Genomic DNA, 27,874 nt, shown 5'->3' on the forward strand with positions numbered 1-27,874 from the left:
GCCTCCTAAGTGCTGGGATTAAAGACTTGTGCTAGCACTGTGCAGTTTAAAATATCTTCTTAAAGCTCCAACTCTGCTTCAAGAACAAAACAATATGATTCTTGCTAATGTAAGAAAATTTAGGGCTGTTGGATATATCTGAGTGGTAGACTGTTTACCTAGAATATGTGTTGCCTGCATTCAATCTCAGTACTAAGGGGATAAAAGAAAATCTAGACTGTTACCCTATATGGTAGAAAAAAGAGAATATTGTTGTTTTATTTTGTTTTTCAAGACAGGGTTTCTCTGTAGCTTTGGAGCCTGTCCTGGACTAGCTCTGTAGACCAGGCTGGCCTCGAACTCACAGAGATCCACCTGCCTCTGCCTCTGCCTCCCAAGTGCTGGGATTACAGGCGTGCGCCACTACCACCTGGCTTTCTGTTTTTGTTTTTGGTTTTTGTTGTTTTTTTTTTTTTTTCCCCAGAGCTGAGGATCAAACCCAGGGCCTTGCGCTTGCTAGGCAAGCGCTCTACCACTGAGCTAAATCCCCAACCCCGAGAAAAAGAGGATATTGAATTAAGAGTTAGAAGGAGTTTGAATTTGAGTCCTAGCATACTGGCCACTGGCCACAATTCCCAAGGAACTACATAGACACACACACACACACACACACACACACAAAGACACAGGAGCGTGTGCATATATAAACTTGTGTGTATATACACATATAATAGAGTCACTAAGCATTTGAGGACTACTAAGGAAAGAGAAGCCAGTGAAAGACATTGTAAAAACAGAAGAGTTATAAGTGGTCAGGAATTAAGGAAGTGTCATACCACAGAAGACTGGCAGAGGAGAGCTGAAGGGTAATCTGTAGATCGGCATTAGTGATCATAGCTCATTCAAGTGAATGAAGATGGTCAATTTATAGAAACTTGGAAGAAGCTTCTAGATTTTTGACAACTCAGCTTCATACTGGCTACACAAAAAGAATCAGGTTAGTCATTTGGTCTGTTTCTTTCCAGCCTCCTACTGATGTCTGCTGACAGCACTGAAGATTTGAAGAGAGATTGGTGTCACTCACACACCTGCACATTCCTCTAAAAAAAAAAAAAAAAAAAAAAAAAAAAGAATGTGAGCAGCTAGCTTGCAACAACAGTGCCTTTGCAAAATGAAATGCAAGATCATTTAATTTTAACTATATGAATCATTAATTATTTATTTCTATTGACAGCAATAATAATCAGATGATGCATCCAGTGTTAAAAGCCATAGTCAAGCTCTGAATATTAGAATTTATCTAAAACATTTTGTTTTTGTTTTTGTTTTTTGAGACAGGATTTCTCTATGTAGTCCTGGCTGTCCTAGATATCTCTGTAAACCAGGCTGGCCTGGAACTCACAGAGATCCACCTGTCTCTGCCTCCAGAGTGCTGGGATTAAAGGCGTGTGCCACCACTGCCCAGTCTAAAACTCTTTATCAAATACCTTATTTAATTGTAGACTAAGCATTTTATAATGGTTTGTATGTTAGCTTCTAACATGTGTGTCATTAGGAATAGGGTGATCATAAGGAAACAAATTAACCTTATTTTATAGAAGAAACTGTTTTATAGCTGATTCTTAACATTTTCTGTTTGGTGGGGGGAAGGAGTGCTGACATGTCATCTATGAGAAGGTGAAAGGACAGCTTGGGGAGCTGGTGCTCTTCTACCATGTGGATCTTGCAGATCAAACTTGGGTCTTCAGCCTCGGCAAGAGCCTCCTTTATCTCCTAAGCCATCCTGCCAGCCCAGTCGCTGATTCTTTAGACTGGAATGATAAATGCTCTGAGTTCTTTTGAGGAAATTAGTGTTTAAAAATATGTATATAGTAACATTGTTCATTGCTCTAAATGTGAGAAATGTTTATCATTTATTGACAAACCCTGTTTGGAAATTTTCTTAGTGATACTAGAAAACCTAATCACTTTTATCTCTGTTGTTATTTCTTCTTCTAATAACCCCAACATACGGCACAGAACATTCATCTTTAAAACCCTGTTTTGCACAACAGCTGTTACATCTAGCCCATTATGCAACATGAGAGACAACACTATGGGTCCCAAAGATTTTAATATTTCACCACATAAGTGGGTCACTGATCAATCAGGGCTGCAGGACAAGGACTCCAGAGCCTTGTTTCTCCTGACAGCCCTAAGCAGAGGCAGAAGTGGTGTTTATAAGCGTAAAATCCACAAATATTTATTGCCAAGTTACAGTTACAATTTTCACCAATCAGAAATCAAAGATTGGGGACTTTCCTTGTGTGTTCCATCTTTGTCAACCAGCATACAATGCAAGCCTTTTGCCTGCTCCCTTCACAATGAAATTATAAATACAACTTTTATCATCATCATCATTCTGTATGTCTGTGACATATGTTTGGTATTTATGACATGGAGCTCTGTGGAAGTCAGAAAGCAACCTGGGGAATCCATTCTCTCCTTCCATTTTTTTTTTTTTGGGGGGGGGGGTTAGGGATCGGGTTTGGTTTTTTGAGATAGTGTGTTTCTCTGTGTAACAGCCCTGGCTCGCCTGGAACTCACTCTGTAGACTAGGTTGGCCTCAAACTCAAAATGTCTGCCTTCTTTGCCTCCTGAGTGCTGGGATTAAAGATGTGCACCACTACCACCTGGCTTTCCTTCCATCTTTATATAGATTCCAGAGATTGGGCTCAGGCTTGAAACAGCTAACACTTTACCCACTGAGCCATCTCAGCAGCCCACAACTTCTTTATTTAAGCAACAAAACAAATATTACAAGAAATATTGTCTGACATTAAAAAAATCACTAAAATAGCCGGACAGTGGTGGTGCATGCCTTTAATCCCAGCATCTGGGAGGCAGAGGCAGGCAGATCTCTGTGAGTTTGAGGCCAGCCTGGACTACCAAGTGAGTTCCAGGAAAGGCGCAAAGCTTCACAGAGAAACCCTGTCTCGGAATTTTTTTTTTTTTTTACTAAAATATTAAGTGGTTGTATATATACAGGGTCTCCCTTTGTGTAGCTTAGAATGGTCTCAAACTCATGGACACCCCTATTCCCCCACCCCCCCCCCCCCCCCCCCCCCCTCGCTTAGACCTTTTGCTTAGGTGCTACATGTGTGGCTTAGTTGTATTTTTTTATAGCTAAGTATTTGAAATTGTATCTTTCAGTTCTGAAATCTCTTGAATTTGTAGATTTTCTCTATTTTGATATTTCTATATTTCTATATTTTGATTGCTTATAGCCTTTCCTTTATTTTTTTTTCCCTTTATTCCTCTCCTCCCCCTTTGGCAGAATTTATCTGTTTCTTAGAGCATTTTATTAAAGTACAACTAACCGATACAACCCAGGACAAGCTAGAAACAATCTATTTCTGCCTTCTTGTGTAGACTCCCAAGTTTATTTGTCACATTGCCTGCATTCCAAATTACAGTAGGCAGAGTTCTACCATCCCACCAATAGCCTCATTTCCAGCTGTTGGTGATAGTTACCTGCTCCTCAGCCCAATACTGGGGTCCCTCTGTTGAGAACAGCCTGCTCTCAGCACCAGTTTTTACACTATCTTTTCTTACATACTGTTGCTATAACAAATGTCCCCAAATTTTCATGCCTTACTACAATGGGAATTTATTTCTAACTCCCTGGTTAACTGTGAGTTGTCTGCAGCTCTCTGAATCCATTAAATATCTCTTCTCTGTGTTGCAGGCTATAGAGTAGTCAATTTTAGATCATATGGTGAAGTGAAAATGGAATAACTACAATTATATTCCTTGCCCCAAACAAGATAGTATGGTTAGGCCCAATGTTCATACAATAGGGAGTATTTGTTTCTCTAAGGCAGATACCACAGGTCAGTAGACTTAAGGACATGTATTTTTCTTCTAAGAAGTAGACTAGATAGCATTCAGCATTCAAAAGAAGAAGAAGAGGAGGAGGAGGAGGGGGAGGAGGAGGGGGTCAAGATTATGATGGGGAAACCCACAGAGATAGCTGACCAGTACTAGTTGGAGCTCACTGACAGCTCGGGAACCTGCATGGGACCAAACTAGACCTGCGGCTTGATCTGTTTGTGGGGTCCCTGGCAGCAGGACCAGGACTCATCCCAGGTGCATGAATTGGCTTTTTGGAGCCCATTCCCTGTGGTGAGATACCTTGCTCAGCCTTGGTACAATGGAGAGAGGCTAGGCTCTCCTTCAACTTGGTATGCCAGACTTTGTTGACTACCATGGGAGGCCTTACCCACTCTGAGGAGTGGATGGGGGCAGAGTGGGAGGGAGGTGAGGAGGCGGGAGAAGGGGAGGGAGGGGGAACTGGGATTGGTATGTAAAATGAAAAAAATTTTAATAAATAAATATATTTTTAAAAATAAAGAAGTAGAATAGCACCAACTACACACCCACTTCAAGTTATGGCTGTATTTCCTGAAGCAGTGTTTCCAAATTGCTGCTGTCTTAGCTAAACATACATTGGAAATCAGCAGTACCCGAGTAAGTATATCACCTGCCAGTGAAGATATGATTGTGTCCAATGGGAGAAGTATGTACAGAGGACACTAAGATGAATTGTAACTTAGTGCAAGACTAGGAAAACATGTGTTCTGATCCCTAGAATGATTTTTGCTTCAAAAAAATTGGAACTTGGGGGCTGGAGAGATGATGGCTCAGAGGTTAAGTGCACCAGCTGCTTTTCCAGAGGTCCTGAGTTCAATTCCCAGCAACCACATGGTGGCTCACAACCATCTGTAATGAGATCTGGCACCCTCTTCTGTATACATAATAAATAAATAAATCTTAAAAACAAGAGAGAGAGAGAATGAATTAAAAAAAAAATTGGAACTTGGTTTAACAGAGAAAACCTGAGTGTAAATACTTTAATTGATACAGTTTATATCATCACAAGACAAAATTTCCAAAAATTTAAAGTAAACACACACTTTATTTTTACAGAGATTTGCCGCAGTATGGACAGAAGCAGTGGCAGTCCTACTTTGGAAGAACTTTTGATGTTTACACCAAACTCTGGAAATTCCAGCAACAGCATCGGTAAAGAGTTTCATAGCTTAAAGGGAGTAAAGATGCATTGTATAATTGTATATTAGCTATAGTTCTGACCATGAACAAATCTAGTGTTTTGTTTTGTTCTTTTGTTTGTTTGTTTGTTTTTCATAGTGGGGGGGGGGGTCAGAGGATTACTTGCTAGAATCAGATCTTGCCTTCCACTGTCGGGTTCTGCAGATTGACTCATCTTGCCAGCTGAGTCTCAGAGCTTTTAAAATAACATATTTCAGTGCTTCTTGACCTTTTGGTTAAGAGCAAGTGTAGAGTAATATATATGTATGTCCCAAATGAAAAAAATTTTTTTTTCTGTTTAAGATTTTTAATGTGTTCTCTGATTTTTAATGACGATGTTTGCATGGAAGGGTCTACTCCTACTTGTACCTGGGAAGGTGATCTGTGGTTTTATTCTAAAACACATTCTGAAATGTGAGTGGTTAGCTGTCCATACTGTTTGGGAAGAAAGTGTTACATATTTTCTTTTTTTGAGATGGGATCTCACTATGTAGCCCTGGCTGGCCTAGAACTCTGTAGACCAGCCTGGTCTCAAGCTCACTGAGATCCATCTGCCTCTTGTCTCCCAAGTGCTACTTTTATTGTTTTGTTTTGGGTTGGTTTTTGTTTTTGTTTTTGTTTTTTGTTTTTTTTTTTTTTTGTTGTTGTTGTTGTCTTTTTTTTTTTTTGGTTTTTTTTTTTTGAGCTGAGGATCGAACCCAGGGCCTTGTGCTTGCTAGGCAAGCGCTCTACCACTGAGCTAAATCCCCAACCCCAAGTGCTACTTTTAAAGATGTGCTCCCCCAGGCCTGGTGAAAGTATAGACAACTCAGACTACTTTGTTTTCTCTCTCTCTCTCTCTCTCTCTCTCTCTCTCTCTCTCTCTTTCTTTCTTTCTTCTTTCTTTTGATATTGGGTCTCATTTCATTATCCAGGTTGGCCTAGAAACCCACTGAGAACTCAGGGCTGGTCTGAAACTTATATCAGTCCTCTTGCCTCAACCACCTCACGACTGACTTTTGCCTTAGCCTACTGAGTAGTGGGATTACAAATGTGAACCATTGCACCATATTTTCAGTAGACTTTTTTTTTCCCAAGATAGGGTTTCTCTGTGTAGTCCTGGCTGTCCCTGGGACTCTCTGTAGACCTGGCTGGCTGAAACTCACAGAGATCTGCCTGCCTCTGTCTCCCAGTGCTAGGATTAAAGGTGTGTGCCACCAGTAGACATTTAATAAATATTTTTTTTAGCTGGGTGTGATAGTGCACACCTATAATTCTAGTACTTAGGAGGTGGAAATAGGATCAAGAGTTCATGGTTATCCTCAGCTACACAGATAGGCCAGCCTTGGCTACATGAAATCTTTTCCCCAAATCAATTGAGGCTGGAGAGATGACTTAGTAGGTAAAGTGTTTGTCTTACAAATGTGACACTGTAATCGCAGCAATCATGTGGTGAAATGGGAAGCAAAGACAGAAGAATCCCCAGCTAGCCTGCGTGTACAGTGGTGACCAAGAAGGTGAGAGGCTATCATCTGACTGCCACACTTGAGCTGTGGCATACACACCTGCAGTCACACAATCACTTGCCCATGCACAAATATGAATGCACAGATTGTATATACATATACACACAAAGACATAACACAAATCAATGAACTTTTTAAAATGTAGTTGAATGATTATGTTGAAATCTTATAATTCATAAGCTATATAAATTGGATGATATTTTATCATTTGAATTTACACAACTGGTTCTTTTTGAAATTTATATTTTGTTATTTCTATTTTTTGTCTCCTATCCAGACAAGTCTTGGACAATCGGTATGGCTTGAAGCGGTGGCAAATAGGGGAAATTGCTTCCAAGATTGGGCAGCTGTATTACCACTATTAGTAAGTGATTTATGCATGGAAAGAAGAAAGTGTTTCTTTGGCTAAAAGAATATGTAGGAGAGAGGACAGTGAGTTATGTACGGGATTTTGTTGAGGCCAGATGGATCAAGATGGTGCCATGCAATGGCCTTGTATAAATTCAAGCAGTGTTATTTATGTCAGGTGTTCTCTTCAGTAACTCATTTGGTCAGACCTGGGGAATTTGATCTTGTTTTTTTAATGATGAATATTAAATAGATGTATTGTTTTTAGAACTTTTTAAGTCTTGATGGTGTGAAGAGACATATAGCATGTATGTTTGAATGTTCACAGGATTCTTTAAACACTCATCCTAGTTGGCTATGTTTGAAAGGTTCTATGAGGTAAATTGACAGTTGTTTGCATCCCTAGAATAATAACATCTGTGTAGTCCTACCTTTGAGTGAAGGAAAGAAGAGATCTTTTACAAATGTAAATCTCAACACAAAGTAACATCAGTAACAAAAGACTTGGGTCTTTTAGAATTTAAAAGTTAAAAAAAAAAAAAAAAAAAAAAAAAGCTAGGGACACACCTTTAATCTCGGGTAGGCAGATCTCTTTGAGCTGGAGGTCCAGCCTAGTCTACAGAGTGAGTTCCAAGACAGCCAGAGCTACACAGAGAAACCCTGTCTATAAAACAAAACAAAAAGATAAGAAAAACCCTCATTTTCCTGGTGTTGACGTCACACTCAGAGTCCCGCCACTAAAATCCCTCTTTGCTAGAACAAGATCTTAAAATCCCTTCGTTATAGTGCTGAGAATAAGTGACTGTTGGAGTGTTCATCCTTGGAGAAGACATGTATGCCATCCCTCCAAGACTCAGGGAACAGGAATTATGGAAGAGGGGACAGAAAGATAGTACCAGCCTGTAGATAGGGAGAGAGGCTGGGACATGCCATCTTGCCCCGGCCAGCGGGGTGTCAACGGGGCCACCAATCCTGTGGGAGAGAATGGAAGGACAGGGCGACACAAAGAGACAGCAGCAAGACAGTGTTCTGATCAAGCCGCCAATCTTTATTGTTCTCCACATGGCTTATATAGCATAAGGGGGGAAGGGGCAGGAAGGAGGGAAAGGGAAAAGGGGCGTGTAGAACATGGAAGGGGTGCAAGACGTGTGAGGCAGATAGTGCACCTGCAAGATATCGGCTAAGGTCACTGGTCAGGGGCAGTATATTCTGTTGCTAGGCTGCCTGACCCTGGAATGCTCTTTATCTTCGGTTGTCATGGCACCTGACTGTGGGATGTTCTCTTACCTTGGGAGGCCTCTGGTTACTGCTCTGGGAAGGGGCTTATGAGTTGTTCTCTGGTCTAGCTAGTACTTTCTATGGTTCATGTTTGGTTCCTGACATCTTGGTCCCTAACACCATCTTATGGACAAGACACAGCCACTGTAATCATGAACCCTCAACAACTACAGATGTCTACACTGGATCTGCACTTAAAAGGGCCCATTAGCAGCCCCACCTTGATGAAAAAGTCAGGGAGCTCTACTCAATACTGAGCCATTTCCCACTGATAGTCGATCAGTACTGCAGTTGTGTATTTACTGTTAACCTTACCAGGCTCCCAGAGATAGTCCCTATCTAATGGTTGCATAAATGGCCCTGGTTAAACTAAATGGGTCACACAACAAAACCATGTCATGAATCTGGGAAAGAGACAGGAAGAAATAAGACTTAATGAGAATGGTAAGGTGAGAGAGAGGAAAGAGTAACCAGAATTGTTGTTTATTTTAATCTTTACTCTTTACTCTTTGGGGGCCTGCCACCCAGCTCCCAAATAAATACACACAGAGGCTTATTATTACTTATGAATGCCTGGGTTTAGCTTGGCTTCTTTCTTGCCAACCTTTCTTAACTTAAATTATCCCATCTACCTTTTGCCTGTGGGCTTTTACCTGTGGGCTTTTACCTTTCTTTATTTCTGTATATCTTTTCTTTTCTTCTTATTCCATGTCTGGATGTGTGGCTGAGTGGCTGGCCTCTTCATTTCTCACTCTTTGATCTCCCTCTCCCAAAATTTCTCCTCCTATTTTTTTTCTCTCTTCTTGCCAGCCCCACCTAGCCTTCCCTCCTGCCTTGCTATTGGCCGTTCAGCTCTATATTAAACCAATCAGGTGTTTTAGACAGGCACAGTAACACAGCTTCACAGAGTTAAACAAATGCAACATAAAAGAATGCAACACATCTTTGCATCATTAAACAAATACAACACACATGTAAATTGTCAAGGCATGAAGTAAATTTTTTAAAGTAAATTATTTTTGAAAGTTTCTTATTTATTTCTAATTTATTAGACATGCTAAACAGACTACATAGCTCACTAGCATCACTCAAAGAGTAGTCTGGGTTAGTAAGGAGGGAAAAGCTAAAGAAATGGGCCAAAGTTCAAATAATGGCTGCTTAGGGAGAGGTTATAGAAGGTCTAGAACTGGGAGCAGACATACTCAAGGAGAGTGCTGTTCTTTTGTAGAATGAGAATGACATGTGCTTTGGTTGGCTTCCAAAAAGCTTAGGAACAGGAAATACTTTATTGTTGCTATTGTTACTACACAATTGAAGGACAATATTAGTAATACTTTGTTGACTCAGAGTTAGGACATCCGCATCCTCCTGTGCAGAGTAGGACAATCTGGAACAAGTGTGTCTCATGAGGAATATATACATTTGGGTTATATTTAAATTTTTTTCTTATAGTTTACGAACATCTGAGACCAGCTATCTGAATGAGGCCTTCTCTTTCTACTCTGCGATCAGACAGAGATCATACTACTCTCAAGTTAATAAAGAGGACAGGTATGTGTCAGCTATGCTTTCAGAAAGGTGACAAGACATTCAGCATTTTAGTCCATGTGGAAATGGTACAAAAACAATACATTTCCTTTTATTACTCTGTCTGTGTGTCCATGTGCACATGTGAAGGTAAGAGGACAACTTGTAGGGAGGAGTCATTCTCTACTTCAACCAGAGGTTCTGAGAATCCACCTCAGGTCTTCGGGCAACTACTTTTATCCACTGAGCCATCTTGTCAGTCAGGCTGTTTCGTTATGACAGATATAGGTTGCACAGGTTTCATAGGGAAGAAAGGACTCTAAGCCTAGGCTTAACTAATGCCTTTGTTATTTCTAGCCCATATAGTCTTTTACTCCTATGTCTTCAAAAGCCTATTGACAAGTATTACATTCGACCAGAGAAAAGACTGCTAGTTTTCTTTGAATTTTCTTTTTTAAACCCACTACTGTGAAGTGTGACAAATGTCATTAGTCCTAGCCCTTGGGAGGCAGAGGCAGGTGGATCTCTATGTGTTGGAGGTTGGTAGGTCTACATAGTGAGACTGTCTCAAAAAAGTCCCAAAATACAAAAGCCCAATACTGTTTGGGCTACCTTGCCCAATTGACCACCACTATTTGCTTCATGGAGTCTTATAGAATTCATGGATTCCCAGTAGAAGTCTGTTGAATACTTGCCATACACATGAGACCTTGACAAGTGCTTGGGCAGGGCAAGATGTGTACGAGGTACTATCTGAAGATGGTCTTCTAATGAGGTTGTAGACACTGGGACAAGGCTGACTGGCAGCAGTCAATGAGGGTGCAGCTAGAGAAGAAATGGGATCTGCTGCAGGGTTTTATTGCATTTAAAGACTTAATTCCTCCCACCCACATGCCTGCTCACAACTATTCCTAACTCCAGTTTCAGGGGCTCCAATGCCGCCTTCTTATTTTTTCATGGACTAGGCATATACATGGTACACAGACATACATATAAGAAAAAAACTCATGAACATAAAATAAGTTTTGTTTTATTTTTTTCGAGACATTGTTTCACTACACAGCCCTGGCTGCCCTAGATCTCTCTCTGTAGACCAGGCTGGCCTGGAATTCACAAAGATCCACCTGCCTCTGCCTCCCGAGTGCTGGGATTAAAGGCATGCGCCACCACTACCCGGCTATTTATTTATTTTTGTGATCATATTTATTCCACTGTTTTGTTTATTCACTTAACTCATCTATATTTTAATTACTACTCCATCTGTAAGTCTATGAAGTAGAGATTTTTGTCTCTGTTTTTAATCATTGTCCTTTAGCATCGTCGCACTGTTTCTTTTTCTTTCTTTTTTGGGTTTGTTTTTTTTGGGGGGTGGGTTGTTTTGTTTTGTTGTTTATTTGATTTTTTTCAAGACAGGGCTTCTCTGTGTATCCCTGGATGTCCTGGAACTCAATCTGTAGACCAGACTGACCTCGAACTCAGAGATCTGCCTGCTTCTGCCTCCCAAGTGCTGGGATTAAAAGCGTCCCCCACCACCCAGCTATTTCTTATCATTTTAGATTTTAAATTTTTATTTTATATGTATGTTTGCCTGCATGTGTGTATGTGCACTTCATTCATGCCTCATGCCCAAGGAGGTCAGACGAGGGTGGCTCCCCTAGAACTGAAGTTACAGATTATTGTGAACCATATGGGTGCTTGAGATTGAACCTAGATCCTCTGCAAGAGAAAAAAGTTCTCTCATGCTGAGCCATCTCTCCAGCCCCATCATGACATTGTTTCTTATACACTTAAATTCCCCATAGATACTTGTAGAATGAACGAATATAAAATGATGACTCAATCAGTGTTTTAAAATGTATTTAAAAGGCTTTCGGGTTTTGATTTTGAGACATGATCTCGTGTACCCCAAGTTGCCTTGCACTCAGTAATTGACCTTGAACTCTTCCTGCCTCCACTGCTGAGTTGTGAAATTACAAGCACGTGCTACCCTGCCAAGCTAAGGCTGTGTGGTTTTATGTGGAAATTTTTATCTCTGTTCTGAAAATGGTAAAGTTTTAAAAGCCACCCAGAAGTCAAAACAGCATGTTTTCCATTTTAATATAATGATTGATTTCTCTTTTGTCCACTGTAGGCCTGAGTTGGTTGTTAAGAAACTCCGATACTATGCAAGATTCATAGTAGTTTGTCTTCTTCTTAACAAAATGGATGTTGTGAAAGATCTGGTAAAGGTAAAAAAGCTTTTTTGGGGTTTGTTTGTTTGTTTGTTTGTTTGTTTTGGTTTTTTTTTTTTTTTTTTTTTAATGAAGCAGTGTCTTGGTATATAACTCAGGCTAGTCTTGGATTTGTAATCCCTGTGAATCAGTCTCTCTAGTGCTGAGATTATAAATGTATTTTAAAATAACTATAATCCAGCCAGGTATGGTACTGCATGCTTTTAATCCCAGCACTTGGGAGACAGAGACAGCCCTTGCTGCCCTGGATCTCATGTAATCCAGGCTATCTGTAAATTTGACAGTCTTCCTGCCTCAATTTTGAGGCTTGGCGGCAAACTGATCCTGGATCAGCATGGCCCCCATGATGGGGCATATCCCTTAGACATCAGCTTAGTCACAAGTAGTGGCCTAGACTCTGACATCCACAGGGCCCTCAGTGCTATCAGGAGCCGAGGACGCAACACAGACCCCCACAGCTGTATCAGGGTCACAGACCAAGTCATGGTCCTTGGCCGCACCCCAGGCTGAGACATCACCATGACCCTGGTTAGCAAGCAGGGCATCTACCTCAGCCCATTTCTCACCACCCTCTCTTCTTCAGATCTGCCTCTCTCCCCTGCACATAAATTGTACTGCCCCACAGTCTCTCTCCCATTTTGCCATTCACCATAATGGTACCCAGCGCCAGAGGTGGTGGGCTCATGGGTGTAATTCTTCCCACCCCAGGTAGATCTGGGGTAGAACTGTCAAAATTAAAATTTTTTATATCCATTTATTTATTGTGTATGAGTGCATATGCAGGCATAATAATACATAGGCATCAGGTCAGAGGACAACATGTAGGAATTGGTTCTCTCATTTTACTGCTTGGGTTCCATGGATTGAACTCAGGTTGTTAGGCTGGGTGGCAGGGACATTTACCTGCTGAGCCATCTCACTTGCCTTTTTATAGAGATTTTTAACAACCCCTTTTCTTTGTGGTATTTCTAATACCAGGAATTGTCTGATGAAATTGAAGATTATACTCATCGCTTTAATACTGAAGATCAAGTAGAGTGGAACCTGGTGCTTCAAGAGGTGGCAGCATTTATTGAGGTAATTTCTTTTTCTTTCTTTCTTTCTTTCTTCCTTTTCTTTCTTTCTTTCTTTCTTTCTTTCTTTCTTTCTTTCTTTCTTTCTTTCTTTCTTTCTTTTTTTGGTCAAGACAGGGTTTCTCTGTATAACAGCCCTGTCTATCCTGGAACTCGATTTATAGACCACATTGGCCTCAAACTCAGAGATCCACCTGCCTCTGCCTCCCAAGTGCTGAGATTAAAGGCGTGCTTCACCATGCCCAGCCTATTGAGGTTTTTTGTTTTTTGTTTTTTTTTTTTTTTTTTTTTTTTTTTTTTTGGTTTTTGGTTTTTGGTTTTTCAAGACAGGGTTTCTCTGTAGCTTTGGAGCCTGTCCTGGATCTCACTCTGTAGACCAGGCTGGCCTTGAACTCACAGAGATCCGCCTGCCTCTGCCTCCCAAGTGCTAGGATTACAGGTGTGTGCCACCATCCCCGATGAGGTAATTTCTTGAGAGAAAGGTTGTCACAATCACAGGTAGGGAAATGACTGTGTTGTGTGTTTATGGTGTATATGTGACTTTGAGAAGAACAAATAACAGTGATATTCTATGTTGTCCTTAATGTGCTTCTTTTTTCTTCAGGCGGACCCTGTGATGGTGTTAAATGATGATAACACCATTGTTATCACATCCAATCGCCTCGCTGAAACAGGAGCTCCATTGCTGGAGCAAGGCATGATTGTGGGACAGTTGTCTCTAGCTGATGCACTCATTATTGGTAATTGTAATAATCAGGTAAAGAACTGTGAAGGAATTAGGCTTAAAATTCACTTTGAAAATGTTAGTTTTGTGCATCATGGGATTTTTTCCCTTGTAAAATCCTAATATCTGTGAGGAATGGTTAAATCCATTATACCATGTTTGGATACATAATATTGATTTTGACATTGTTGAGAAAGAATTTTTAATGACATAGGAAGATGCTTATTAGTTTATTAATTTACCACTGAGCTACATCTCCAGCCCAGTCAGTATTTATGAAGCATCAGTCACATCTCCAGAGTGTGTGTGTGTGTGTGTGTGTGTGTGTATGTATCAAAAAAGACTTAAGTGCCTTCACTGATGGATCTTCCTGTTCACCTGTAAAAACAATTATTAACAAAATAACTACTTAGATAATATAATTTCAACAGATGTGGGAAAGGAGAGGTGTGCTGTTCTGATGTCTGGTATCAGGGGATTTGAGCTAGTTTGAGAGATGATGGGGTGTTTTCTGAGAAAGTACTTTGGTTAAGTACTTTACTAGAGAATAACAAGTTGTCCAGAGTAAGCATGCCAAGCAGTAGTAACAGCTGTGTTACTGAGCCTGGTGGCCTATGAAGATGAGACACTGGTAGAAGGCTGCACTTGGGAGAGAACAAGAAGCACAGGAAAAAGCCAGGAAGGTTGTCTTTTCCCAAGTCACAGGAAATAGCAAAGGCCCAAGGCAAGAACAGGAGCTGGTGAAGGCTGCATTTTGAGAAGGTAGTTTTTCATTAACTGTTTTATTATTTTTTTTTTTTTTTAGTTTTTAGTTGTCAGACAAAGTAATAGGTTTCATTATGACACTTGCATATGTACATATAGACAAATGTAGATACAGCAACATACTTTGCTGCTCTTCACCCACCTCCCCTGGAGAGGATCGTCTTGGTTGTAATTGTACAGAGTAGATTGAAGACACAATGGAGTTGGCCGAGAAGTTAGGAAGCTCACAGGAATCTCAGTGGGTGGTATTATTTCCTTGTGCTACAGGAACAGAGGTAATAATAGATCTGCAAGGCTGGTTCCCACAGATACTTAGAAGGTACAGCATTGATATGTCATGGCACATGGAAGGAAAGAAAGGTGACCTTTATATTTTGCCTTATTGTACGGCATGTATATATGCTATAAGCTGTTCCTTGGGTGACCCTGCTTCCATGGTTTGGCCTAGGAAAAAAATCCACCTGTTAAGAATTAGAGAATAATTAAAGTGCTAGTGAGGGCTGGAGATGTTGCTCAATTGGTAGAGTGCCTACCTGCTCATAAAGCCCTGACTACCAGCCCCAAAGCTACAAAAATGGGGTCTGGTGGCATACAACTGTAACCCCAGCACTGTGTAAGATGGAGCAGGAAGTCACCTTTGGCTGGAGAGACCCTTTCTTTCTTTCTTTCTTTCTTTCTTTCTTTCTTTCTTTCTTTCTTTTTTTTAATACTTATTTATTATGTATACACCATGTATGACTGCAGGCCAGAAGAGGGCACAAGATCTCATTACAAATGGTTGTGAGCCACCATGTGGTTGCTGGGAAATGAACTCAGGACCTCTGAAAGAGCAGTCAGTGCTCTTAACCTCTGAGCCATCTCTCCAGCCCCCAAGACCCTTTCTTAAAAAAAAAAAAATACAAAAGAAAAACACAGGTTAGGGCTGGAGTGTAAGGAGCTGAAGAACTGAAGGGAGTTGAGCCAGTACTGAGAACAGTGCTGCCTGGCATTCAGGATTAGACAAAGGTCAATAAGGCTTGAAGTGTGGAATGTATGTGCTCTGCTGATGTGACAGTAGGTTTTAATAGTGGTAGCTCTGTTTGATGTGATGGCACACACCTATAATCGAAACTCTTGGGATTGCAGAAGCAGGAGTATTGCTGTAAGTTAAGGCCAGCCTGGGCAATGATCTCTAGCAAGGCTTTTTTTTTTTTTTTGAGACTGCATCTCACTATGTAGCTCTAGCTGTCCTAGAACTCTTTATGTAGACCAGGCTGGCCTTGAACTTCGCATTGCAAATGCTGAGAATAAGGGCATGTTTGAACTGAGCCTTGCCTCTGCTTCTCAAGTGCTGAGATTAAAGGCATGTGCCACCATGCTCAGCAAGACCCTGTCTTTAAAAACAAAAGAATAACCAACAGACCACCTCAGAAATAGGAAAATAAGAAAATGTAATTGTGCGATGTTTGGAGTTTGTTCCTTAGAACACAAAAAAAGCTAAGTGTTGTGGCACATGCCTATTATCACAGCCCTTGGAAGGCAGAAGTAGGTGTTTAAGCCATCCTCTCCAAACAAATAGGAAAAAAGAATGAGTGAGGCTGCTAGCGTTGGTTTTGTCCTGAAGAGTACTCTCAGTTATCTCCTCTTTGACAATGAAAGGACAGAAAGCCAGGTTGTTGTCTCCTTGCTGTGATCTAGAACTTGTTTCATTCTCATGTAGGTGGTGGGTTATGAACAATTTGGGGCTGTGGTGCAGTTTTAAAAGTTTTGGAAATTCAGTGGTGTGTTGAAATGTTAAATGTTTTTAGAAATACCTGTATTAATGATTTCGATTGATAATTTTTTTAATTTCTTTTTATTCTGTGAAATTTTGGATGAGGAGAAACAGTTTTGCTGATCAGCTAAGAGATAATAAATGGGATTAGGGTGTGGCTTAATGGTAGAGCACTTGCCTAGCATGCATGAGGCCCCTAAGCCTGATCTCTAGCACTGTACTATGTATGTATGAATGAGGTACATTTTTGTTTTGATTTTAGAGACAGGGTCTCTGTGTAGCCCTGGCTGTCCTAGAACTCTCTTTGTAGACCAGGCTAGCCACAGACTCAAAGAGTCTGCCTCTGCCTCTGCCTCTGCCTCCCCAGTGCTGGGTTTAAAGGCATGTGCCACCACACCTGGTCAGGTACAGTTTTGAAACTTCAGTCAATAATCTTTGTAAACAAATACCTTACCTAAAACATTTCTGTTTTATTTTATACCAAGCAGATACTTTATAAGCCTCTCCTCTGTCATCACATGTTCCAAGATCTTCTGTATAAGTGTCATTGAAAATAGAGAAGGATGCACTTTTTTTTTTTAATGTTCATTGTTTTGCCTGCATGTATGTCTGTGTAAGGGTGTCAGAAGCTTTGTAACTGGAGTTACAGACAGGTGTGAACTGCCATGTAGGTGCTAGGAATTGAACCCAGGTCCTCTGGAAGAACCTCCAGTGCTGCTAAGCCATCTCTCTAACCTCATGAGAGAAGGATGCACTCTTAAATGCTGTGTAGTGCCAAACATTTGAAGAGATTATAAAGTATGAAACCAGACATAGCTCAGCTTAAGCAAATATTACCATGTTTTATAGGACTGTTTTTGTAACTTTTGTTGCTTTTTAAAATCCATTTGAGGAAACTGATGCATTATGAGCAACATAAACACTGTTAATTATACAAAGCAGATAGTGAGCGTAGGAGTGTCACTGCACATTTCTTTTGCCACATTTGCCTTTTGAAAGTCTTGTAATTAAATGTTCAAGAATAAAATATGAGCTGTCTCCTAGCTTGGTGGCATAACCTTTAATCCCAGGACTTGGGAAGCAAAAGCAGGTGGCTCTCTCTAAGTTCAAGGCCATTGTGGTCTACATAACAGGTTCCAGGACAGCCATGGAAACATGGTAAGAACCTATCTCAAACAAACAAAAATCCCAACCCACCATAGACAAAGAACAACAGGCAACTAAGGAAAGCTAACTCTAGAAGAATACTCCTCCTCAGGGGTATACTTCCTAATTGTTTATCCAATACCAAGTGGTCAGCTGTGAAATCATATACATATAAGTAGCACTAAATGGACTGAGCAGGTTATATTTATCTATTTAGATGCACACACATAAACACATATGCTAATAGCAGCTAAAGAAAAAGAGGCCATGATTTCAAGAAGGAACAAGGCAGTTGGTACATGGGTTTAGAGGGTTTAGAGGAAGGAAAGGGAAGGGGAGAAAGATATAACTTCTATTTTAAAAACTGATATATATATTAAAAATCAGCTGTTATTAAGTATACTTGAAAATCAAGAGTAATGTGATTAAAGACCAGAAGTTTAGCTGGAAGATAGTGCCCCGTACCTTTAATCCCAGGACTGGGGAGACAGAGATAAGTGGATCTCTGTAAGTTCAAGGCCAGCCTGGTCTACAGAGCTAGTCCCAGGATGGCCAGGGTTACACAGAGAAACCCTGTCTTGAAAAAAATGTAAAAAACAAAAAAAAGATCAGAAGTCTGCTTATTACGTTAATGATCAGGTAATATTTTTCTTTCAGGTTAAATTCAGTGAATTAACTGTTGACATGTTCCGGATGTTGCAAGCCTTGGAGAGGGAGCCAATGAATTTAGCATCCCAGATGAATAAACCAGGAATACAGGTGACCTTCTGCCCACATTTGCCAGAGTGGTAGCTCTTACTGCTTCTTCTTCTCTCACATTTGTAAATAAAGAATTCTCTCAAGCCAGCCATGGTTGCCTCACATCTGTAAGGCACACTGGGTGGCTGAACAGGGGAATTGCTGCCAGTTAGAAGCCTGCCTGGTGAGGCAGTGAGTTCCTGTGGCAAACAAAAAGAGTGCTTGCTAAGACAGAAAAATGAAGCACAGTCACAGACACAATAATATGAGGACATTTGATTTAAAAAAAAAAATAGGAACTGTTGACCCTGATAACTCAGCTGTCACATACTACTTATGCATCATTTTGGGTATGTCACCATAGGAATCAGCTGACAAGCCCACCAGACGAGAAAACCCCCACAAGTATCTGCTCTACAAACCAACCTTCAGCCAGCTATATACTTTCTTAGCAGCATCTTTTAAGGTATGTCTGGCCCAGTCCTTTCTTGTACAGTGAGGAAAGTGTGCTCATGGTGGACTTGGTCACTCTTCAGATGTCTGACTTAAAGTGTTTAGTAATCTATGAACATGTACAAGTGCTGTTCCAGTAGTGATTCTGACCCCCTTGCTGTTTGGGGAATAGTAGATGCTGATGATGTCAGTAATTTTTTTTTACCATCAATCAGAGACTATTGGTTAATTCTCTCCCTTTCAGATTTTTATTACTAAACAACTTTAGGCTTAACACTCAATGAAAAACTGAAGAATGAGAACAGAATGTATAGCATTCATATGCTCAGGCAGCTCAGTGAGACATTGTTAATATCTGAATTAGATAAATGTGGTAAATGCCTATAATCCTACATTTGGACAGGAGTTGAAACCCTCTTTCTTGGACCACACAGTAGCAAGTTCAAGGACAACCTGGATATGTCAGTACACAGAAAGATTGAGGCCATACAGCCTCAAAAAAAAAAAAAAAAGAGTGATGAGAATTAGGTGGTATCTTCCCACAGTTTATATAGAGGAAGGTGTGGAGGGGAGTTTGCCCCTTTTTTATCCCTAGTGGAGTCTTTCTCTCTCCATTTCATGTTTTCAGAGAACATGCTTTAACATATGGGTAGTTGCAAGTAGAAAATGTGTTCACAGCTTTGGGTAACAGTTATGCAGTATAGATTATACTGAATCTTTACCATATGATTTTAAGTTAGAACAAGTGGGAATATGATAATTCTCTTGGAAATAATAGTAGTTATTAAATGATATCCTTTTCCCCACAACCTTAAACTGCCCTGAACTTTAAATAAAACTGTATTGTTTTTTCTGTCTGTGGTTTTGTGTGTGACTTTCTTTCATTTCAGGAGCTGCCTGCCAATAGTGTGCTTCTGATTTACCTGTCAGCCACTGGTGTTTTCCCCACAGGTCGTTCTGATGGTGAAGGTACAATAAAGGAATGCTCCCACCGTGAGCAGGGCTTGAATTCTCTCTATTTTCTACAAGACAGTGGCCCACAGCCCAGAGACCACCTCAAGCTTTCTAGAGAAGTGTCCAAATTTAAAACCTGGTCTGCTTGTTTAGTGACAGTGTTGAAAAGAATGTGCTTAACTCTCCACATTCAACTATTATTCCTTGAAGTCCAAATATCCTGAAATAGTACATAGATCAAATTCATACTTTGCTATCAAATTTATCAAAACCATCATACGTAGATTTATACATATGCAGTTTGATATTTGACATTGTAAAGAACTATGAAATCTACCAACCTATTTATTTGACATCATTGATCATTGTAAGCTTTTAATACATTTGGGGATCTGGTCAGAGGCAACATTATGGCCAAAAGTCTTAGTAGAAATCAGTATACTTTTGTAACTGTGAAAGTTCAAGTCCTTGTTACGATTTTATTTTCAATCCTTTTTATTTTGTTTCTATGGATTCAGTCCATGCAATATTGGGATGCTGTTTCAGAGTAAAACCTAAAACATATGTCAGAACATATGAGCTCAGAAATTGTTCAGACTAGATGAGCAACTTAGATGTAAATGAAGGAATTACATCTTTGAAGAAAAATAGTTTAACATTTTCAACATTTTCCTCCTCATCTGTCTGTTGGAATTGGCATTCCTTTATAAAATGCATGACCCACCATCTTCCTTGCATGACCTACAAAGTAGTAAAATGTTACAGTGAAAATAAAACAGGGCAAATCTCTATAGTCTTTACATTGCAATGATGTTTTAAAGGGCTATAATCCACATGTGATGTGAGGGAATGGGGTGTGGTGGAATACTAACGGGCAGATACAAGGGAGGGAGAAGACAATCACACCTGCCTTAGTTCTTATTAATCACTTTATATTTAAATAACTCTTGTTTGAAAACATGTTATTAAAGAAGCTATTCTGGGTCTAAATTAGAGTATTGACCTCTTATTTTGCTTTTGTAATTAATATAGGTATTAACTAAATGATCCTTTCTCAGAGATTATCTGAACATTCATAGTCACTGTTTAACTTAGACAAGGGTTAGCTAACTCTTATGACCAGTGGGGAAAGGCTAACATGTAAACCATAATTAAAGAGGTTTATAATAGTAAAATAGTGTATTTTTCATGTACTGGAATTTGGCAGAATATTTCATAAAAATAAAGTTTTGTTAATCAGAATTTTCAAGTTTAATTCTAATTTTTCTTTTTTTAAAGATTTATTTATTTATTATGTATATAGTGTTCTGTCTGCATGTATCCCTGCAGACCAGAAGCAGGCAACAAATCTCATCAGGGATGGTGGGAGCCATGTGGTTGCTGGGAATTGAACTCAGGACCTCTGGAAGAGTAGCCAGTGCTCTTAATTGCTGAGCCATCTTTCCAGCCCTCTAATTTTTATGTCTTACATTTAGTACTTAATTTAAAATAATATTTTCTGGATGAGGTACAATAGTGTGCCCCTGTAATGCTAGTTACTCGGGATGCTAAAGCAGGAGGATCACTTAAGCCTAGGAGCTCAAGACCAGCCTGTGCAACATGATGAGAGCCCTGAATCCTGAATCCGTAGATTGGGGGGGGGGGGGGGGGTAGGGAGCGAGATTGCAGTTTGCAGTTAGCAGCTTTCTTTGTAAGGGTAAACCAGAGACTGAAATTTTGTTTGCAGTGTAAATGTTATTTTAAACATCCCAGGTCTCCATCCCTTTTTACCACCCAAATTAATGGGATGCTGTTAGATTCTTGGTTTTGTTGTTGCTGCTGGGTTGTTTGTTTGCTTTTTGTTTGTTATTTTTGTTTTGTTTTGTTTTTGTCAGAGTCTGTCTGTGTAGCCCTGGCTGTCCTGGAGCTCACTATGTCGTGTAGACCAGGCTGGCCTCAAATACAGAGATCCACCTGCCTCCGTCTCCTAAATGCTGGGATTAAAGGGGCATGCCACCATTCCTGGCTGTAGATTCTTATTTTGTTTCTCATTATATTCTATTTGAAAAGCAGGTAAATATTAAGTGATTTTTTTTAAAGCATTGAAGTAGGCAATGTGCTGAAATCATGAAAGTACTGTGTTATATTAAAATATTAAATTTAAAGATTATTTAAATGTTTTGTGCTTATCTTACACTTGTATCAAAGGGAGATTCACTGGTACTCTTGCATCTGAGCTTCAGATCGGTCTGTGTTACCCTCTAGTTGAGTTCTAGGTTTCTTCTCTTTGTTCTTTAGGTCCTTACGACTTTGGAGGTGTACTTACTAATAGTAACCGGGACATTATAAATGGAGATGCAATCCACAAACGAAATCAGTCCCACAAGGAAATGCACTGGTACATATTCTAGTGTCTCTTTTTATTCTAGGGTTAAAAACTCCTTAAATATTAAGAGAAATGGAGACTTCATTTTGCTACTGGACAGGTTCCCATAGACTACTGTTGATAGCAATTATTTGTGTTCTTTTGTGAAAGCTTGCTCTTTCTCTAGCACAGAACCATCTTTAGAATTTCTATAGCTGAAAGAGAAAATTCTCCTTTTAGTGAACAGTTGGCTTGTCAGATAATACTTTATGTTTAATATCAACTGTTGAACTGTTCATACTGAAAAATGGATAAAGGAGGAGACCAGGCCTGTGCATATTTCAAATTCTTCATGCCTTAGCTAAAGTTTCCCCAAGTCACATATGTTGCTCACCTTAGTTTTAAATCATTTATTTTAGAAAATGTCACACATACATGAGTAGTACATGCACAGCATCACTAATCATCTGAGAAATGCAAATTAAAAGCATGAGAAGTTAATACTTAGCATCTGTTAGGAGAGTTGTTGCAAAACACAAGTGTTGTTGAGGATATGAGCAGAGAGCCCTTGAAGACTGTTGTGAGAATATCATTGGATTGGTACAATTATTATGGAAAATGGTATGGGTTTTCCTCTAAAAGATAAAAATAAGAGCCAGTGAGATAGCTAAGCAGGTGAGTGCACTTGCCACTAAGCTTGATGACCTGAGTTCAATCCCTTACACCTACAGGTTAGAAGTGAACTAAATCTCTACAGGTTGTTCTCTGACCTCCATGTCAGCACTGTGGTGAAGGTGTATGGTGGGTGGAGGGTGGAGGAAGAAAGAGATCACACGCACTAGGTAGATGGATGGACGGACGGATGGACAGATGGATAGATAAATGTAAATAAGTTTAAAATAGACTAAGTATGATGGCATATACCTCTGATCCTAGCATTTACAAGTACAAGACAGTCTGGGTGGGCTACATAGCAAAGTCATTCATGTCTCCATCTTTAACAGATGAATAAATAAATACATAAATAAATTTGAACTAGATAGCTGGGGAGATAGCTCAACAATTAAAGCCCTTGCCACACAAACAAGAGAACCAGAGTTTGGATCACCAGAACCCATGTAATTGTTGGGTGTGTGTGTTGGCCTGGGGTGGAGGAGAGGAAATTCAAGCAGTAAGCTGGTTTGCCAGACTACACATCTCAGCAACCTCTGAGTTTGACTGAAAGGCTACCTCAAATAATAAGGTAAAAAGTGATTTAAGACGATTCCTTACATTAACCTCAGGTCTCCATCATGTCCAACACACACATACAACACACTACAAAGAAGAAGAAAAATAGACTTTAAAGCGGTAACCCCATTTCATGGTCTATCTCTAAAAGAAATGAAATTATGTCACTTAGTACACTATCTAAACTAAATGTCTGCACCCCATATTCATTACGTTACTCACAAAAGTCAAGATTTAGAAATGACGTATTGATACTTGGCCATACAGTTATAAAATTCCTCACTGTTATTTTTCTGTAGCCTTCATCCTGGAGATCTCTATCCATTCACAAGAAAACCCCTGTTCATCATCGTGGACTCCTCCAACAGTGTTGCCTACAAGGTGAGTCCTTGGAGAGCTGGTGTTCATGCCAGGTATATAGTAGTAACCCCAGGGTCCCCATTCTAACATGTACCCTTTTATTTTGCTTTGTTTTACTTACTTAATTTTACAGTTTGTATTTAGTGTTTCTTTTCTTTTGAGGTTGTGCATGCTAGTCAGGATCTGATGGTATGAATAGAAATAAGAAGAAATGCATGAATGGACTCTCAGTGGAAAATACTAAATGCTCCTGCAGAAAAAAAAAAATTTCAAGATTTCCAAGATCTCTGGTGGAAGGTTTATTTTTGTTATATGACTGACCCAGAATGTTTTCCTTTACAGAGCTAGAGATAATATGGGTGGCTTATTTTCTAGTTTTTAAACACTTTTCACTTCTGCACACCTAACTGTTAGAGTTTAAATGAAATTCCCTCTCATATATTACATAGTAATGATCTTGATTATTAACAATTTTACATATGCTTTGTTTTTCCGTGATTGAGTCTGAATGTTGGAGTAAGTGACAGTGGTTTAACCAGGAAGTGCTTTTGCAATGTTTTGATACTGAAACAAATCCTCAGGGTCTTGAGAGATGGCTCAATGGTTAAGAGCACTGACTGCTCTTCCAGAGGACCTGGGTTCAATTCCCAGCACCTGCATGGCTGCTGACAACTGTCTGTAACTCCAAGGTCTGACACCCTCACACAGAAATAAAAAGAAAGAAGAAACAAACAAATCCAGAGCAACTAAAAAAGCACCAGCAGTGAAACACTTTGACATCACTAGAATTCAAGCTGTAATCATTTATAATAAAGCAAAACAGGCTTTAGCCTCTTTTGTGTCTTGTTAGGATGTCTCATTAGGGAAAAGCATGTCCACACTGGGCTGGGTGCTTGTTTCTGTTCCTGAAAATTCCACTACTGAATGGAGAAGCAAACATTAGTTTATTCTATCATGGCAGTGGAAATGGCTGGTAGCCAAGAATGGTGACCCAACATGTATGTTTTCCATTTTCTCATGTTTAGTTTCATTTTAAAAATAAAACATGAATTCTAAGAGCATATAACTCACCCTAAAATTTTTAGCATGTTTCTTGCTACCCATTTTGTTAAGTTCAATGTTAGATTTTTTTTTTTTTTATTTTTAGCAAACATATCTGTCCTTTCTTAATTTGTGTATTTGTATATATCTGCTGGATGGTAGGAAGGATGGGGAGCTACTAAAGGAAGGCCAGAGCAGGATTGGTGAGAATTCAGGGCAGCTTGGGCTACAGAATGAGTCCCTGTCTTGAAACAAAAATATCTAGACAAGAAGGTCCAGCATATAAATACATGAATTACTTGTACATAAAAGTTCTTTAAGAATAGAACAGAAACAGAAAAATGTGTGGGGGGGGGGGGGATCAATGGAGTAATTCAAGAAAATGAGCAGCTTCCATACTGAAAGAATTCACCAATAGCAGTTCAAAATACACCCAGATCATTGCCCTGCCTTTTTCTTTGCTATAGATACAACCAGAGAAATATAATACACACATACATACATGCACATACAATAGGCATATATAATTGCCTTTTTCTCATGTTTGAAATAGCTTCTCATATTCTTGAGTACGTAAGTGATTATTTTCATTTTGTTTGTATGTGATACAACCCAGGGCCTCATCATGATAGGTGAATGCTTTACCTAGCTATACTTCCAGCCACAGAAGTCATCTTATATTCTGCTTTGCTCTGTGCTGAGTTGTCTCTGTCTCTTGTTTTTTGGTGGTGGTGGTGGTGGTTTTTTTTGTTTTGTTTTGTTTTTTGTTTTTTGTTGTTTTTTTTTTTTTTTTTTTGAGAGACAGTTTCTCTGTGTAGCTTTGGTGCCTGTCCGAGAACTCGCTCTGCAGACCAGGCTGGCCTCAAACTCATAGAGAGATTTGCCTGCTTCTGCCTCCCAAGTGCTTGGATCAAAGGTGTGTACCACTACCTTCTGGCTTGTGTCTGTTTCTTTTTGCCTTTTATATGAGACCTTATTCAGAGTACCATAACCCTTGCTTGTCTGGTTCTGTTTTAGAATGGAAGCAAGAAACTAGGTGAGTGGATGTGACTTGTCATATTTAAGATGGATTATTTAGTTGGATGGTAAACGCTTACGTCAGGTCATTAGGTCTTCCTTTATGCTTACATCATATTTATCAGATAAAACCCATTATTCTACCTAGAATATAAAGTTCTGACTATCAGCATATGTATAATTTCCCTGATGTGTGCACTGTGGCTGTTTGGATACATAAATGTTTTTCTTCCCCTGCCTCACATTTAAGATTCTTGGTAAATACATAAGGAATCCTTATGCTAAGGATTAAATGTCCTGTGTAACTCTGCTTCCTGATTCCAAATTCCTGTTCTTTCCATTCTTGGAAAAAGAGGAGCTTTGCATGTTCATATGAGCTTCCTGGTAGGAGGAAGTTATTGATAAACCAAGATCTGTGTGATAGCTATGACCCATATTTTGTCTAACATGTTTCCATTAGTGTTAAAGTGGGCACATCGATTGGCTTTCTCTGTGGTAATGTAGCATTTAAATTAGCTGGTAATTTAGCCTAGATTCCTTGTTACCTTTGAGGTCTTTACATAATTTATTCATTTTGTTTACTGGGGAGCTCCCTGTATCTGCCACTTGCATCCGTGTCCAAATGTGATCTTCAGGGAGACAGGGCTTTTCTGTTTTGTTTAATATCCTATCTTTAGCATCTGAGAAAGAGTCTGCTCCATCTCCTCAATGAGTATTTATTGAAGATAGACCTTTTAAATGGATACTATATCTATTGATGTAAGTTAATGTTGGAGGTTTTATTCTGTTTCATTTTGAGACAGTCTTGCTCTGTAGATCAGTTTGGCCTTGAACTTGAGATCCTCCATTCTTAGCCTCCCACGTTATAGGTATGAATCACCAAGCCTTACAGTTTGACACAATTTTTAACTTACCAGTTTTTAAAAGTGTGTGTGTGTGCATGTGTGTGAGAATATATACCACATATGTATGGTTGTCCACAGAGACAAGAAGAGGGTATTGGATCCCCTGGAGCCAGAGTTACAGGCAGTTGTCAGTTGCCTGACATATCAGTGCTGGGAACCAAACTTGGGTCCTCTGGAAGAGTAGAGTGTGCTCTCAACTGCTGAGCCATCTCTCCAGTACTCCTAAATTGTTTGTAATTACACACACACACACACACACACACACACACACACACACGTTGGGGAGTGGGTTGTTATGTGTAGAGGTCAGAGTACTGTAGATGTAACTGTCTTGTTAAATAAGAAACACAGATCCAATTGCAAAGTTAAAAGCCAAGAGGTCAGAGCAATAGCTGAGAGCCAAAAACCTTACCCTTCACTGCTGCTGCTGTCTTTCCTCTCCGCAAGAGACCTACTTCCTGTGTTTTTCTCTTTTTTATAGACTTTCTGTTCTGCTTCTCATTGGTTGTAAACCCAACCACATGACCTCCTCATCACTGCCTGTCTGTACAGACCTCCAGGTCTTCTGTGGTTGGTATTGAGATTAAAGGCGTGTGTCTCCATGATGGCTGTATCCTTGAACACACAGAGATCCGCCTAGCTCTGCCTACCAAGTGCTGGGATTAAAGGCGTGCACCACCACGTCCCAGCGTCTGCTATAGCTTCCTCTGACCCCAAGGCAGTTTTATTAACATACAAATAAAATCACATTTCAGTACAAATAAAATATCACCATAGAGAACAACTTTTAGTCAGTCCTTTTTTCTACCATTTGGTCTCTGGGGATCAAATAGGTTGCCAGATGTAAAGCACCTTTACCTGCTTAGCCTTCTTGCCAGCCACACTGTTATTTTTAATAGATTCTTTCACTAGGACTTAGGATTTGTCTATCATTCTAGGTTAGCTAGCCAATGAGCCCCAAGTCCAACTGTCTCTGTCTTCTCAGTGATGGTGTTATAAGCATGTTACCACATTTTGCCTTTTACATGTTCACTAGGCATTGAACTCAGATCCTCATGCTTATGTGGCAAGTATTTTATCAACCAACTCCTAAAATTGAAATATAATCTGATATGCCAGGCATGGTCACCTATGCCTATAGGTTGAGGCGGGAGGTTCACTTGATTTTAGGAATTCAAATCCAACCTGAACAACATCACAAGACCCTTTATCTAAGTAAATAAATAATATATACAACCCAGTATTGTCTATCAGGATCCTACGATAACCCCCAAGATGTTCATAATTTCACAGAGGACTTAATACTCAGCATATAATTATGTGAAGACTTAATAGAGTAAAATGAAGATAGTAAAATCAGCAAAGGATAAGGAAATGTAAGAAAGTCTAGAGAAAACCAGGTCTAAACTACC

At 39.7% G+C, this 27,874-nt stretch overlaps 1 protein-coding gene across 3 annotated transcripts in view; it reads left to right on the top strand.

Moving 5' to 3' along the window:
- Scai (suppressor of cancer cell invasion) overlaps positions 1-27,874 on the top strand; it is a 103,822-nt gene that overhangs the window by 65,258 nt on the left and 10,690 nt on the right. For all 3 annotated transcript variants that reach the window (XM_036186288.1, XM_036186289.1, XM_036186290.1), the window contains 11 exons: positions 4,948-5,043; positions 6,853-6,939; positions 9,654-9,752; positions 11,860-11,956; positions 12,938-13,036; positions 13,637-13,789; positions 18,078-18,179; positions 18,523-18,624; positions 19,502-19,580; positions 21,843-21,942; positions 23,439-23,520. In XM_036186288.1, the coding sequence (XP_036042181.1) occupies positions 4,948-5,043; positions 6,853-6,939; positions 9,654-9,752; positions 11,860-11,956; positions 12,938-13,036; positions 13,637-13,789; positions 18,078-18,179; positions 18,523-18,624; positions 19,502-19,580; positions 21,843-21,942; positions 23,439-23,520 (1,096 nt within the window). The remainder of the gene's footprint in view (positions 1-4,947; positions 5,044-6,852; positions 6,940-9,653; positions 9,753-11,859; positions 11,957-12,937; positions 13,037-13,636; positions 13,790-18,077; positions 18,180-18,522; positions 18,625-19,501; positions 19,581-21,842; positions 21,943-23,438; positions 23,521-27,874) is intronic.

This window comes from Onychomys torridus, chromosome 4 (genome assembly GCF_903995425.1).
Source record: "Onychomys torridus chromosome 4, mOncTor1.1, whole genome shotgun sequence".
NCBI lineage: Eukaryota > Metazoa > Chordata > Mammalia > Rodentia > Cricetidae > Onychomys > Onychomys torridus.